Source organism: Struthio camelus, chromosome 8 (assembly GCF_040807025.1).
Source record: "Struthio camelus isolate bStrCam1 chromosome 8, bStrCam1.hap1, whole genome shotgun sequence".
Taxonomy (NCBI): Eukaryota; Metazoa; Chordata; class Aves; order Struthioniformes; family Struthionidae; genus Struthio; species Struthio camelus.
In genome coordinates, this window is record NC_090949.1 from 20,738,704 (window position 1) to 20,755,725 (window position 17,022).

The 17,022-nt window shown below is 36.7% G+C and overlaps 1 protein-coding gene across 3 annotated transcripts in view; it reads right to left on the reverse strand.

The window, feature by feature from the left end:
- HS2ST1 (heparan sulfate 2-O-sulfotransferase 1) overlaps positions 1-17,022 on the reverse strand; it is an 87,926-nt gene that overhangs the window by 927 nt on the left and 69,977 nt on the right. For all 3 annotated transcript variants that reach the window (XM_068952604.1, XM_068952606.1, XM_068952605.1), the window contains exons 3-6: positions 11,267-11,352; positions 7,440-7,578; positions 3,772-3,869; positions 2,315-2,472 (exon numbers count right to left, since the gene is read on the reverse strand). In XM_068952604.1, coding sequence (XP_068808705.1) covers positions 2,315-2,472; positions 3,772-3,869; positions 7,440-7,578; positions 11,267-11,352 — 481 coding nt within the window. The remainder of the gene's footprint in view (positions 1-2,314; positions 2,473-3,771; positions 3,870-7,439; positions 7,579-11,266; positions 11,353-17,022) is intronic.

A 17,022-nucleotide genomic window follows, 5' to 3' on the forward strand; every position in this document is an offset into this window, starting at 1 on the left:
CATTAAAAGTGACAGAACTTAATCCAGAATTTATTAATGGAACAGGTGGGACTGGAAAATTGCAGTCTCTCTCACTAAATGTTAATGCCTTTTGCATCGGTTCTTTCAATTCTTTCTCCTTACTCTAATAAACCCTGGGAATGAACACTTCATTTAAGGAGCAAGATTACTCCACATAACGTACTTGGAGCTAGACTGCTCTTTCAAAATTAATTATTTAGATGTTAATCTGGATATTAAATGTAAAGAAATTTACAAAACTGCAGAGCCAGAGACTTCTTCCATGAGATACAGACAACCAAAGTGCTGTCAATGCCTTCCCTAAGACGTGACACCTACTGCAAGCGTGTCAGTATTTCATATGTAGGCTCTATACATCAGTTCCATTTCTCCTATTTGCAGACAGGAGCTGTGCTATGATGGACCACTGCCTCATCACAGGTTGCACAGTCAGTTCCTAGAAACCGACCTATTATTAATATGAAAGATGTCTTATTATGAGCCCAGAAAGATGAACGTCTACCTGGACCTTTGTATCCTAAGTGATCCAATGATTTGGGGAAGGGAGAAGACCTTGCAGAGGTAAGACTTAAGCATAAGAAGAAATTTGGATTTTTTACTAAACATAAGATAAAACTTCCAAACTAAAATACTGAGAGGTTGCATGTCTCATGACGATTTTAATGCGTCTCCAAGGTAACATACTTGCAAACTCAGAATGAACACCCTTCTGCCTTCAAAGGTAGTGTTTAAGATTTAGCATCTTGAAATTGCATCTCTTAGGAGAAGGAAAGTTTTCTATCTTTGAAAAATAATCTATTGGCTACTACTACAGACAAATCAGCAAACACCTGCAGGAAAGGAACTGAGAATAAAAACAGAAAACAACATAATGTCACCAAACAAATCCACTGTGAACCTGAATGTCAAATACTGTGCGAAGGATACCGTATGCTAAAAAAGGAACACAGAAAGGCAACGAAGATGATCAAAGATTCCATAGACAAAGGACTCAGATTAGAATTCTTCAGCCCAGAAAACAAGGAATAAAAGGTGAAAATAATGCAGCCCATAAGCTAGGAGTACCTTAAAGAACATTAATTGAGAATTATTGCTCTCAAATTCTTAATAGAAGAAGTAGGGTCCTTAAATGAAATAAGATGACAGATTTAAGACATAAGCATGTCATTTTCATACTAAACTGTATGCTTTTTCAGCTTAACTATGGAACTTCTTGTCACAGGATGCTGTGGCAATTTTATATAAGTTTTTAAAAAGTCAATGAATGGAAGACAAAGTTATCCCCTAAAGTGCGTTTCACTCACTGCTCGGAACTGAGGATGCAGTGATGATTATCGTATGCTTGTCCTATTCCTATGTCCTTCCACTGACATCTGCCAAAAACAAAGCCCCGAATTCCTATGATCCACAGAGTATAACAGCAATCCCACCGTTCTACGCAAAAACATCATCACCTTAATTGCTTCTGAAAAGTACATATTAGAACTTTTTCTGCTAACTTTCCCACAGCTAAGGACATATCAGTTTGCTTGTTATGTGCTGATATTCCTTAAAAAATAATTTGCCATACTGGATCAGAATTTCTAAATTAGGTAGCAGCAGTCTTCAAAATTTCTTTTGTAGTATTTGTGGCTGATTTTAAGAATGCCACAGCTAAAGACTAATTACTACAATTTTTGAAATCATTGTGACAAAAGCAAATTCAAGGAAGCTATCTGACCAAAAGAGTTTCCATTTTCTTGTTTAAACCTCATTTTCCTCCATTCTGTCACCCTAAGACCTAAATCCTGAATACAAGTGCAGACAAGCTGAGCTCTTTCTATACAAAGTTCATCCAAGTCAAAATGGATTTTGCACAGCCAAGCAGATTTTTTGTATTAAGTACTGTTAATGTCTACAGGGCTTCAGAAGGAATAGAAAACTACGCACTATCAGCCACTATACAAAACTGGAGCCTTTGAGACAACTTTCAGAAAATTTCTGATAAAGACCTCCTCCAATTTGCTGAACATAAAAATCACCATAAGCTCAAAATGTAAGTGTGGCATATCTGCCTTTACCCTAACTGCAGAAATTTGCAATCTGTAGATGACAAGATCCTTGGGCTGCCCTCCAAAATTGATATTAAGAGTCTTTTAGAGAGTTTGTTTCTTCCACAATAATATCAGCCACCTGAGAGGTGAATCTGGCAGAGACTCAAAACTAATAATCCAGGTATAAAGAATTCACACTTAAAAAAAAAAAAAAAGTGAGAAGAGGATGAAGACGATGCAGAAATCAACTATTTAAGTACCTGTTCGATACAGTTCTGTAGCACCCCTGAAGAACCGGGGCAAAGCTGCCTCCAGTAACATGATAAAGTCTTCAAGTTCTTCAGTAACTCCCACTAGGAAGTACTCATTAATCAGATTGTACTTGGCTTGTTCCAAAGCCCATCTGCTTCCCACATTCCTAAAGTGAAAAAGAACAATTAAAGCAAATTCTGATGTCAGCCAACAGTCATTGGTCCCTACATGGAGATTACTTCACAACACAAAGTCAAGACTGGTTTTAAGTTATAAACATCTCTAACTTAGTTTACCTCTCCAGCTTCTGTCATCTGTACTCATATCTAACATCTTGTCACTTCAAGGCTACTCAAAGCAACATTGCACTAATAACTTAGTCGTGAAAAAAAAAAAAAGCCTTATGGTTTTATGTACATGGTTACTGCCTTTATTAACCCCCACCAGAAACTGCATTACATTTTCTCCGTGTCTACAATGAGATTCTCCACTTTCACATTAGAACCAGAAAGGGTTCTGGTGAGAACATACCTTTCTTTTTTGTGTTCTACAAGCATAATTCCAAACTAGAAAGTCATTGCAGTTAACGGGGAGGACTGCCCTTCTGGACAACAAAGAAGGGAATTAAGCTGAATTTTTCCCCCACTTTTTTATAGCTCTAGACAGGGTGAGGAGATAGGTGCAGCCACCTATCTGGCCCAGGTGTACATAGGTCTGAAATAGAAGCTCCCAAGTGGTCACTCGCTTTGCTTATGCTTAAATTAATTTTGTTTGAATAAACAGTAGCCTTGACAAATAATTCCCCTTGGCTTCACTCAGAATTCTTCAAATCGCCTAGGTCCATTTCTAGGTATTAGCATTTTCTCTGTGTGCTTGAATGTAATTGTTTTACATGAGTAAGCAGTTTTCAAATCATAATTTACTAAAGAGTTCTTTAAAATTGTGCTTTTCTTAGAAAACACGCTACATTGAGAGATGGACAGTACTTGCCTTTGTTTTGTGTCATTTTCTGCTAAATATCATTGATTACTGGATGTCTGATACCATTTTAAGATAAACTTATCCTGATCTCGAATATTTTATTTGCCACAGAAACCGTGCAAGCTTGAACGAAATATCTCCATTCAGACAAATAGATATCGTAGCCTGTCTTAACAAAAAAATTGTCATGACTGAATCTACAGAAGTTAGTTTTAGAAGTGAAAACCTCTGTTTTCTCCCAGAGCACTGCTGGTACACCTGCGCAGTATCCTACCATACTGCTTGGTTAAACAACTGCAAGACTGTTTCAATAAAGTTTTTTTCAAAGCATCTTCAAAAAAAAATACTTATAAGTAAAGTACTGGCTGCTACCTTTGTAGGCCTTCACAATTCCCCCAACTGCACTACATATTAAAACTTGTTAAATTTAGATTTTAGCGATAATATACTTGATTAACAACTTAAGACAAATTTATCTGCCTACCAGCATTCTGAGCTGTGGCCACAGAAGAATGGAATTTGAAGCCAAAGTTTCTCTGGAGCGCAGTCTGAACCTCCGGCTGCTACGCATTCATCAAAGGTCTGGAACAAAGATACAATTGAGCTGAGCTTCAAAGTCCAGTGTATATATCAAACATCTCAACCTGGTTTAGTTGTTAAATGCAGTGGGAACAGAAAAAATGCAAGCTGTGATGTGAAATTAAAAAAAAAAAGTAACTTTTTTTTCAAGCTTTGCTTTCACAATTTTACCTATTTGTCTTAACTAAAAAAGTATTTGGATAGCCTTTTATAATTAGAACTAATCAACAATTTGATCTTACCTAAGCCTCTAACAAAGGTTATGTTAAAAGAAGTGAAAAACAGTCAAAAAGTGCTGGTATCATTGTTTTTGCCTTACAAAAGAAGTCACTGCCAATATAGCATCAAATGCCATTAGCACTTGTGCGATACTGGAACAACTGGATCTTTCCCACAGGACACGGTGCGTTCTGTTCTAGCAACGTTCTACTACCTTGTAAATATTACAACAAAGAATTGCCATTTCAGAGGCTAATTTGGTTTTGGCTTCCAGTCAGTCGAAGGGAAAGCAAGTTGCTTCACTGAGTAGTAGGCTATTTCCTACAACATCACTCTACATGCATGGATAGCTGCAGAGACATATAGTTTCAACTGCAATGATACAGTTACAGTAAAGCCTCCATAAGCATTGGACAGAATTTACAAATATGTTACCCAGTTATCATAAAATAAGCCTTTGTTATATTTCTAGTCAAGATATTAGCCATATACCTGGGATAGATTTTTTTATTATTATTATAATACATAAGTGATCATATTCAACTTAAAAGACAACTTTCAATTATACAGAAGAAACATCTAAAAAGTTTACCTTCAAACCAAAGTGAAAATACTTTTGTGTAGTTATTCTGTGTTAGAACAAGAACAGGCTTTGCTTTTATTCTAAGGTGAAATTCCTGAGATAATCTGAAAAATTTATTGATACCAGGCCAATGCAGGGATTAACCAGTGATGTCTTGCTCCACACTGCACTTTTACTGTACCTCATACGTATTACCTATCACAGGTAAACATGCAGATTCTTTAATTAGGAAAACAAGACATTTGCATGGTTTTTCTACTCTAGAGATACACAGGATACAAATGAGTTCTCTAGAAAAGTTCTGCGCTGGTCCATCATGAATATTTTACAGCATCAACATTACCTGAGACCTAAATTGTTCTAAATGTATATGGCTATCTGTCTATATGTATATATGTGGTCACTCCTAACTTATGAATACATGTACTAAACATGAAGGGATATTTGTCTAAGGAAAGATTTCTTCCGTTATACCTGGGAGATATTTTACAGTTAAAACACTTAAGAAAGTAAGTAATTTTCTACGTAAGATGAAATAGGACAGGTCTCCTTCCCCATTTCCTCTTCCATACACCTCTTGATGGCTCCGTCCAAGGATTTTAACACAAGAAACACTTGTCCTTACAGATTCTGTTATCGGAGCAAAGCTATCTGTAACTTTGAGAGCACTGGGACATAGAAAGAGTATGAATGAGGAAAACTTCCACATATGCTCTGTGGTATGGGTGCAGGCAGAGGGGTGGGCACGTGCGTGTAATGAACATTGAGATTCCTCTCCACTTAGTAAGGGCACAACTGACTTCCATTCTCAAGACTGCATTTTTTACCTTCCCTACTTTTTATTTGAAGAGCTATCATGGTACCTACTATAACACAGTTTAGAATCAGTCAGTGTTATAAACACCATCTTTACACAAACAGTTTTCTTAAAACACTATGGAAAAAATGTTTAAAGACGATCTAAGAAACTTTAAAACTCGGTAAATGAATTTCATTTGAAATAAACCAGAAACGCTTACAGGACAAGTGAAATCTGTGTGGCAACAACTAATGTCTAAAACCTAAATAAAATGACATATTAGTGACAAAATGAAAAAAAGCACCATGAATACAGAAACAGAAAATTATTAATGCAATGCATTAGGATATTAAAAATTGGAATGAACTTCACCTTCTTCTAACAAATTAGAGCTACTACCTAAAGTGCAGTCTACTGAGCAGTAGCATTGGGTGCTTTAGCTTAATATTTCCCAGTATCTACCGAAAAAGTCTGTCCAGATTATAATTCAAAACTGAAACAGCAATTTTAAATTTAATTTTTTAAAAATAATAAGTCCTATAAACACAGCTTGGACTCAGAAGCCTACTGAGCTTTCCACCTCCTTCATCTCTACCAGAAAATAATTCTGCTGGCCAAAGAAAGCTCCTGATGAAAAAGGAGAGAGTAGGTCACAAAAGGCAAGATTCTCTCTCTCTTTTAAAATGCCTTTATGATACCATAACATCACATCATCTCTGTAGTGAGACTACGAAGATACATTTTTACCCATTTTTTCAGTTACTGTTCTGCTTGAAGCTTTCCTCTACCTATATAGTAGGATGCCTGGACAGGCAAACTAGAACGCAGCAGCAGAAGATGGCGCCATAACCTTACTAACAGAGAAGAACGGTATAAGCTGGGAAGATAAGAGAAATACTCTCTTCTCAGTATTTAAAAATCACCCTTTTGGAGAGGAGGTGGGGCAGGGAGGTGGAAGGGAAAAATCATTAGTCAAATTTATTAGTTGTTTTGGTGGTGTTTATAGATTTGCATAATGAAAGCTCTATTCAGTGTGATTTCTCTTACTTAAATTTTTAATGTCCCTTGGTATTAGCACAATGCTACATCAAGTTTCAAATGTTTTTCAAATGAAAAACTTAGTTTAAGAAAACATATTGCCATTGAAATTTAATAAAAGGGGTTTGTGCTTGGCAAAGAACAAAAAACCTTTATTATAAAGCTTCCATCCTGCTTATATAAATATAAGTATATCCTATACTTATATAAACTCTATTTATATACATAATATCCTTTTATCCTTGATTTAAGCAAAGGCCAAGGCAACATGCTCCAATAAATATCTTACCAGAAACCATTATCATGAAGATGTAGTCAGCTCCTAGAATAAATGTATTATGGTGCCTAGTTGAGGTTGCAGCTCTGAAACTGTAACATTAATCAAGGTTCAAACAAGCTAAACTTAACTACTCCTAACCTCCCAAAACACATGAAAGAAGTATAGGAGTGTATCATTCGTACTCATAGCTTTCAAGGGGACTCCTTTTTTGTTATAATCTCATTGCAATATTTACTTTCAAAAAAAGAAAAAAGTTAGGTTGCTAATAATAAACAAAATGAATGTCAAAGTCAAAACATCAGCAGTCCTACAGCTTTTAGTATAGACTGTATCCAGTTTAGTTTTCAACAAGAACAGATACAGATTCCTAACATAGAAGGATAAGCTTAATTTGATACTTACATCTTTGGATACAAAAACTTTTTTTTTTTTTTTAAACAAATGTCAACATAAAATGAATTTATGTGATTACAAAGAACATAGTTAACGTCACATTCTGGCCCAGTACTGACACCAACCAAAGAATATCACCTGCGAAGCTACCATCATCACCAGTACTGATACAAGAAATATTCAGCTTTCATCAGGACATATTTAATTGCTTTAGCATTAACTTCTGTAAGAACAACATACATATAGTAAAGCCTACTTTACCTTTTTATCCCCCTGTTTTCGTCTTCGTAGCCCTGGTCTGTAATCATCTCCAAAGCGCAGAAAGTAATAGTAAGAAACTAATCGTTCTATAGGATCTCTTATGACGTTTATGTAGATTGGTTTCTTTTTCACACCAAATCTAAAGTAAGGGAAGAAAAAAAAAACACCCACATTTTTCAAAGACAAATCAAAGAGTTTCTCATGCAGTACTTACAAACCTGTCTCCATTGATACAACTGAAATCTGTGTACAGAGAAGTTGTGAGGAAGTTTAATGACTACTTTTTTCCATCCTCATATCCAGCACACTACGTGGATGCATAAGTCAGTTCAAATGTAGTATTTCTGGGATTTTTTTTTTTGTTTAGTGAAACAAAATATCAGAATATCCTTAAAATAGCTCACTTGTGAGTAAATTACATATCACACAATAGATACTAGAAGTGTTTATACAATTATCCTGACTGCAGAAACACCTTCATTAGCCTAGCAGCCACTTATTAATACCAAGTAGGTACTCAGGAAGCTCAGCATCGCGTTCCTGCCTCCTGCAGTTGCTGCCCACTACAGTGTGCTCTGCAGGGAGGCAGGTGGCTTTCCTGCTGGGTCCCCAGTTGTCAGAGACATAAGCTGCAAGGAAGCCCAAGCTCAGAGCCCGTCCATCGCCTGCACTGGCTCCATATGGCTATGCTTACTAACCATGACATAGTATCTGAAACCATACTGATTTGTCTATCTAAAAGGTATAAAATACTTATATTTAGGCATTTTTAGGGTCAGCAACTTTTCCTTAGACATTGATCTAAGGAAATCTTGACTTAATGTGGTACAAACTGGAAGCTTGATTAAAAAATGTGTTGATAAGCTCACAGGACATATGAGAAAGACTTAAGCAGCTAGAATTGTTCTGTACAAATGCTACCTTTCAATGGCTCATGTTCAAGACAGCTTTTATAATAGATTTTTCAAATTTTTTCTAATTCTTTTTGAGACATTTTTGTGGCAAAAAAATAAATACACTATTCAGACATTAAAGAAGGCACATCACATGGGAAATTAATGCAATAATGTGTAGTGCCCTGAAGTAAAGCTAAAAATTATTTTAAAAGAGCTCTTATATTTACATGCAGTCAGGCTGTGAAAGAGTTCTGTATTGAGAGAAGACCACTTAAGCCTACCAGCTTAGCTAAAACAGAGAGTGTCCGTGATTTTAAGACACAGTGCAGTTAGTGTTAAAGTAGCATTCGGTAATTTATAATACTGTGTACTGCTCATATGAAGAAACTTCGGTTGAAAAGATGAAGAAGAGAAACATAATAAATAAAATAAACACCAGGAATGAGGAAGTTAAAATATAATTAAAAGGCATTACTTTGGCAAAAGACCAGCACTACAGATACAGAAACTGTGAAAACCTAGAGAAAGAATAATTGAGCCTTCAGATGTTGACAGCAGAGTTCCAGTTAATCAAGCTATAGCAGTTAAAGAAGTCATTGCTCCCAACTGCCTGTTTGCTGCCTTTTGGGGGTAAGAGCTGGTGCAGTGAGGTTTATGCATACTTCAATCTTTTTGACACAAAGTCCAGAAACTTTGAACTACACACTCTTTTCGGTCCACTGAAGAGCCAGAGACATGCTCATGTGTCTCCTTCTACAGACACTGCTGGAAGTGCAGTAGAAAGCTGTAACAAACCATTCAGAGACAGCAACAGCCTAAATATGTATCTGTGGGTTGAGCAAACATAAAGCCCTTGAAATGTTTGCATAGGATTGTACATTCATATGAAATTGTGCACCATCTCGCACCACTAGCTTCAATTATGATAACATAAATGACTTTTATTATAATAACGTAACAATAATGATTCAGTAATTGCATTATGTCAGATGAAGAACTTTGTTCCAACCATTTACAAACGAGAAAATTAGAGAATGAAGGTGGGTCAGCAATGGGGAAGGGAGGGAAATCAAACTTACTACTGCTATTACTAGGTTGATGGGTTATGGTAACCTGCCCTTGATACCATAAGTCATTGATTGAATCCAGTACCTCTAGCCTGAGCATAATTTAAGAGGCATTTCTGATATATTACAGTGAATCTACATCCGATGTCCATGTATAACAAGCAGGAATGGACTTTTATGAAATATTTCACACTTCTCAATTACCAGAAGATTCACTAAAGTACGCACCTCACAGCTTTAAAAGGGAGGGCCATGCCAAGCGTAACTAGAGTATTCAATATATTATTTCAATAATGAAAACCACAAGTATGAAAAAAAAAAAAAAAGCTGTTGTGGGGAAAAAAATAAGTCATTTAGATGAAAGGGTAGCAAACAACAAACACAAGGATAACGCAGCCCTAGAGGGAAGTATGCAGATGAGTGAAACCTAAGAAACTGCTTAGATGCCTTTCTAAATGAAAAATAATTATATCAGTTTAAAAAGTTCCAATATGTAAAAATACTTTCAGCTTTATGAAATGAATAATGTATAAAATAACATTCACCTTGGCTGTTCCAGAAAGCTGTTATTCCAATAAAGGTTTTGTTCAATGATTTATTAATGTAGCTTTTTAACTTTAAAAAGGCAGAAGGGAGGCTGATGAAATTTGATACATTTTATTTATTTATTTGCAATAAGACCTCTTGTCTGTTACTTTTTGTACTCTAAAGCTTTTACTTGGTGCCATTGCTAACTCCCAGCTACTACCATAGCTGTTAGCATTTTCTATTATATAATCTACTCCGGGAATCTATGAAATTCTCATTTTCCCTTTTCATTCCTCATAATAAAAAGAGGAAATTCAACATTAGCACAGACAACAGAATGAATCATTAAAAGTAACGACCAAACAATTAAAAACTCTTACATGCAAAAAACTCAACAAAATCAAGTGCTTTAATACATAGAAGCATAACACTACCCTAGACTGACCAGCAGCAAGAGGTATAAGCAGTGGTTACTGCTGTTTGCACACAGGATCCTGACAGCTGAAGGATCAATACCCACTTTGAATTTTAAGCCATTTCCCTCATGATGCAAGTCTGGGATGAAGTAGTGCACCCTAAGCAAAACTGACTTTTAGTTCATGGGGAGGTTTCACAGTGCTGACCTCCTGCGGATCACAGCTTTAAATCCAGAAGCAAAAGTAAGATCTTAAACCCATCAAGAAAAGAAACACATGGGAGAGGGAATATGGATATGATCCCGCACCTTTGACATCACTAGGAGAATTTCTGCCTCCTTTTCCTTTCAATCGATTTTAAAAGTAGCTGGATTCAAGTCTGGAAGAATTATTTCTATGTTTTTTACTACAAGTCAAATTAATATTAGCCCAGAAAAGTAAGTGCTTAAAAATACAACGTGGTAGTATTTTGATAAAGTGTAAAGGGATACTCTGAAAGCAAAGAACTACATAACCTAAGAGATAGGTGGTATTACTTTTTAGATGAAGCATATTTGAGAACTGTTATCTGTAACATCCCAGACAGACAAGGCAATCACTAACAATCAGCGTGCCATAAGAAAAGCTAGAATATTCAGGCAAAGCATTCTTGTAATTCAGCCAGGGAATACTAATCTTGGCACGCAAATAGTTTGAAATTGGACTCCGCTACTTGTTATCATGCAAAAAGACATGACAAAACCGTACTGAAAATTGAAACCAAATATTGCTCATCTGAAGAAAAAATTTGAGCGTTTGAAATTTTCTTAGCAGCAATTGTCAGATTTTTATCACTAGAGGGCAGTAATATCCCAGATGGATCCAAGCAGCTTATTTAAAACTACTCTGCTACTCAACAGATAAATCCATGGGTAACATACTTTGCAAAATCCAAATAGGATACATGTCCATGGTAAAATCCTGGTTTCATTTCCTTCCAGGAAGTCACATTCTTCACAAATCGGACCTGTAAAGGTAGACAGCAGAAAATGTTTCTGTACAGCCAGAACACATCAGGCTTTGCTTATATGGTGCTTTCTGTTCCGTAAGTAAAACCTGACAACGCATTAGGAGAAAGCATATTGTTATGAACATTACCAAAGAATTTTCACCAACTAAAGTAGGTTTTTCCGGTAGTATACATGAGATGACTCTAACATGAGATGACTCATGTTAGATCATCACAATCTAATAATCAGAAACTAATACAAAGCATAATGCAGAAATCAGAAGGGCAATTCAAGGAAAGCTACCCCAAGAATACAATCAATACAAACATTTAATTTGTTTTTCCAGTTCATCTTATCTGTAATTTGAAAGCGATGCAGAATTTCCTCAGCAAGAAGAAGAAGTAGAAACGCCAGTATACCTTTGACGAAGTTGTCTAACTTGTATCCAGTCCCTCACATTAAAGCATATCAGATTTGCAAGTATATTTGTAGACCTATTTTACTGGGACATAAGAAACAAATCTGATGGTTCATTTGCTCCCCCTTTCCAAAACGCAATGCAAATTTTTGAAAATGTATACAGTGTGAATTAGATCTACATTTTATCACTTCGAATAGTTACTTTTAAGACTAACATCTGCCTCAGCACAGCTTCCCAAAGATCACGTAAAAGCATGAAGCAGTCCTTAAACAAGGGCTGATAAAGCATCTCCTGGCAAACGTCACAAAAAACAGGAATAGCTTTACATTTCAAAGATAATAAAAACAGACACACACCCCCAGACCAGAAAGTATGATGAAATTAAGTGGGACATGCAAATGCTGATACAGCTTGGCTTCGTTAGAACAAAATATTTTAACATCAAAGCATTTAGCTCTGAAAGTTATTTCAAAACTAGTGAACTGTATAATAAAGAAAAGATAATAAATCTGTACTGCCTGAGCTGTATGGCAACGATATGCCGTTTCTGAAGCTAAGAATGAGACAGTAGTTTATTAACATAGTAGGAAAGCACACTTAAAAACCATTTAAAAATCACTTGGAAAGCAAGCAAGATATTACAACTGCAGCACAGAAAACTGCAAAGCATCGTACCATAACAAAGCTCTGTTCAACAGAGAATGTTTTTGGTAACACGGATACATAGAAGTATCACAAAATACTTTGGTTTCACAGTGCATAAAGAGAAATACAAATGACTAACATGTTAGTCTTATGACAAGTACAGCTTTACAAAGAAACACAGAACCTTTGTTAATTTAATTTTAAAAAGTAGAAGACAAATTCAGGACAGAGCAGTTTATTTACAACTGCTCTCTGTAAAATTCTCTGCACATCTACCATCTCTTTCCGCTAAAAATAACAGATAACTAGAAAGACACAGAGGCGAGACGGATGAGTCAATAAAGAAAAGTCTCAGAGCTCAAGACAATATGCTAATATTTTGTAAAGTGTAATGGATTGAGAGTGTCCTGAAACCTGAAATAAAAATCCATCAGTGAAGGTTTCAATTAGCAAAACTGGCCTGTGCAAAATTTGCTGCCTCTGATTTGAAGAGGTTCATAATCCTTACTTAACTTCTTCGAATACTGGCTCTTGGACTCTCAGGTAAAAGAAACTGATACTACTTTTTAATTATAGGCAGCATTCATTCTTTCAGTGACACAAAGTATCACAGTCTGTGGCATTTCAGAACTTAAACTATATACTGCACATGAAAACTGTGGCAAATGTATTTGAGAAACACTGTAAAATGTTATACAACTGTGTTTTGTAAACTGTGTTGGCTTCCCGTCTCTTCCTGGGTGCAACACAAAGTGATAATGCATCCACATGACTTGGAATCCAGTTGCACTACCTACGCTCTTCAAACAAACTACATTTTCATTGACTCTACCTTTCAAAGATTAGTGACAAGATATATATTCAGTGGAGAGCCTTAGCTATAAACATTTATTTAACCTGGTAAAGAAGTTCTCTAAATGCAGAGTATATATTCTCCTTCCATCTCCCCCACCCATCCATGTCTTAAAATACCTTTGCTAAGGAAATCAGCATTTATAAACATAGGATTGTTACAGATGAAACCAAAATTTCACTTGTATCCCAGAGACCTGCTGGGATGTTTAGCCTTTCAGCCTTTAGCTAATGCTTGCCTGGGCTGACTGTTAAGGCTAGGACAAGGCTAGGAAGGTCTTGCGTGGCAGCCATGACATTTACATCCACCTTAAGAAATGGCCCAGCAACAAGCTGTGCCACTGAGAATTTCTCAAGTTTTTAACACCTCTAACGAGCCTGCACACTAGAAGTTTCTCATAGTTTGCAGCATTCCAAAAATCGAAATTGTTCCAGGTCACAGACAGCCTAATGAGTCAGGATTCACACGTTTTAGGGCACAGACGAATACTGCTTGCTGTTTCCTCTTGTTAAATACGATCAATTCTACCTTTTTTCTCCAGGCTTAGCAGACAGCGGAGCTTTCAAGAAACTGAGCAAGCTTCTGTATCTGAACTCAACCGAATAAAATCTGAGGTTGTTTTAAAAGTTCAGATAAATGTCTATCAATTCCTGTGAAGCAGTTTCATGGTGCTTTTAAACAATCAGCTACAAACGTGCTTCGCAGCTTTTAGTAAGTGAGAAATCAGCTGAGCTTCACTGAATTAGAAGGTCAGATGAAACAGACTCAGGGCATAAGATGTCTTGGAAAGGTAAATTAAATACATTCAGTTTTTAGGACAATTGGAATTTAAAACAAGTCCCAGTGATCCAAAAGGAAAAAAACAGAATACCTAATCCGAGCAAAAGCCTGGGGAATCTGTGCAGGCAAACCAAAGTGATGTTCTAAGCTATTACTTTTCCTTTGTCCACCAATTACTTCCATTAATCCCTCTCCTCTACAGTCTTAAAACACACACACAGCCTACCACCAAAGGTGGTACGGTCATTGCCCTTACGGTCTGGTATCACATGGACTTCTGGATACTGAAAATGTCCCAGTTTTTTATGTTATAGGTTTGCTGGTCAGTTGCTGTATCTCTGACAAAACGATAAATAGATTTTGCCCTTCTTTATCAGGAACAAGCAATGAAATGGAATAGTTTGATGAGTAGTGTTTGTGGTCAGAAGACACTATGAGTTGTCCTTTGTTTAAGGTGAATGTTAGTGACGATTAGTGTTTCATGCTAAATCATTCAAAGCACTATTGTGGCCAGAAAGCTGTAAGAGCCAGCCTTTAGAGACAAGATGGCCAAAATAGGATTCCACAGCCAGTTCCCTCACTCTTGGCGTAAGCATATCAAAGATGAGGGAATACATACCATAAGCCCAGCCTGGAGAAGATACACGAGAATTGTCCATTTTGAACCATAAAAAAAAGACGGAGCTTTCAAGAAAGAGTGCACATCAACAGTGTCCCCATTCAAAGAAATCTCAGATTCAGATTTAAAGACCAAGTACAAGGGGATGATCGAGTTAGAATCCCTCTGCAGAAATCCGCTGGTAGCTTCGCTACACAAGTTGTCATATAAGCTAATAGTTAGCTCTAAATCAGAATCAGAAACAGGCTACCAGCACAGCTTTTGGCTTCATGCCGTGAGAAACCACAGGAAAGCCCAAGGCCAGGCAGGAGAGAAGAAATTTTGTGAGACGGTGACAGGACTAAGTCTACCAGTTCAGTCATGGTAAAGCCAGGATCCCTGTCTAGTGTGAACAGTTCTTCCCCAGGAGGAAAAATACAATTGGCACAGGTATGGAGGTGGACATTAGTACATACCAGGCTACCTAACTAAAGTAAAAAAGTTCTTAAATGCTAAACACTGTATGATGGTACTCCCATTTGTAACAGAGTCACTGCAAACTTCCAATTCTAACAGAGACACTGCAGCCTTTCTTTTACCAGTTGAGGAAATATGTACTATTAAAGTCAGTATGAGTGCGCTATCCTCTGGGAGGCCACTGCTCTAGAACAGATTTGGAAGCAAGGTCATTCGTTTTCACGTTGCTCTTTTGAGAAAAAAGGAGCAAGACATTGCTGGATAAGAAAAGAACAAGGAACAGAAAACAACAAGCTGAGACAGTTAAATGCTGGACAATTGTACCACAGCTTTTGTATGCTCACAAGAACAGTATGCAGAATGTGTTCTCATATCCTCTTTTCTAATATTGTATCAGAAATACATGCTGCAAGATGGAATACTAATTTGGTTTTAAATGCGTTAAATGGTACTAATTCGCCACGCAACAAAAAAGCTAAGATTTACGTGGCTGGAATGCTATCCAAGCAGCCACCCACAAAGGCATACTTGTATGGACAGAAAATATCAGTACTGATACAGGCAGGCAACAACTAAAATCCTATCAAATGGCTACTTTATTTCCATTGAAGCATTTTTGTTATTATAAGTCAGAAATGTAACATGGTCAACCAGGTACTCAGCTTGCTACAAAGAAAAGGCCAATCTGTGAAAAGAGGGACAGTTACCAGGACACTGCCTTCAGAAGAGCAGTAAAAGAAAGCAATGCTGCTGGAAAAATCTCCATCTGAAACTAAATTGGATGTGCTAGGGACTCTTATTGGATTATCTAAAAGCAGATACAGTTTATATTTGGAATGGATTTTCAGTAGGTTTTTTCAGATTGCATTCAAGAAGTAAAGGTTTCACATATGGGCAGAAAACTTGAAACCCATTACAGGATTAGAATAGTTTGGAAAAAGTACAGCAGAAATAGCATATAACAGAGATAGCTATTTTTAAAAAAATGTCTTTGTCAGGCCAATCAAGACAACCCTCAGCTTCCTTGGGGAGATCCGTTTTAAGAAATAGTATCTCTTATAAAAAAATTTTGCCTCTAAGATTTGTTTATGTATTTTACTCCTGGTACATGTACACCTAACATGCTCAACTCAGTGGTACTGATGAAGGTGGTAATGTGAATATCTCATGCACATCCAAGCCCACAAAGATTAAACCTACACCAACTACTACTCAGGTCCTTCGCTATCTCCAGGAATGTCTGTTATGACTTTAAGGCAACGGCAAGTTGCAGATCATATATGCAGCATATCTTGATATGCTAAAGACAAACACTCCTTCCTTGAACAACGGTGTGATGTATAAACACTTTCATTATTAGCATTTCCCTGTTAATGACCGCTTAAAGAGGAAGAATATCAATCATCTAATTAAATAACACAATCTACCACCTTGGACAATGGCATAGCATCAAATGAATGTAGGACTGCCAGCGTTATAGACATGCCCAGCATTGGTGGATTTTCATTTTTCAGCAGGAAATTATTAGGGGAAAAGTGAGGGTAGAGGTTCTCCAGACAAAACTAAGCTAGTAAAGAACAAATTCGATTTGAATGACACCCAAAGTAGACACGTAAGGCAAAGTTGTAAGAAAACTGTCTATGTTCAATCTACATCATCAGTCTCTCCTACACCAAAGGCACACCATCAAGCTCTCCTGTCCTTCTGGACAGACCACTACCATTCAAAAACACATCTTCACAGAAATAAAATCAGTAGTTGGAAGGGCAATGGGATTGACTTGAACAGGATTTTTAACTAACAGATACAGACTTCTTAAACCTTTTGGAAATTACTCTGCATGGCTTTTAGTACTTGCTTTACCCAGTGGACAGGACTATGGGGATGGCTACCCTACATATTCCTTAGCAAAC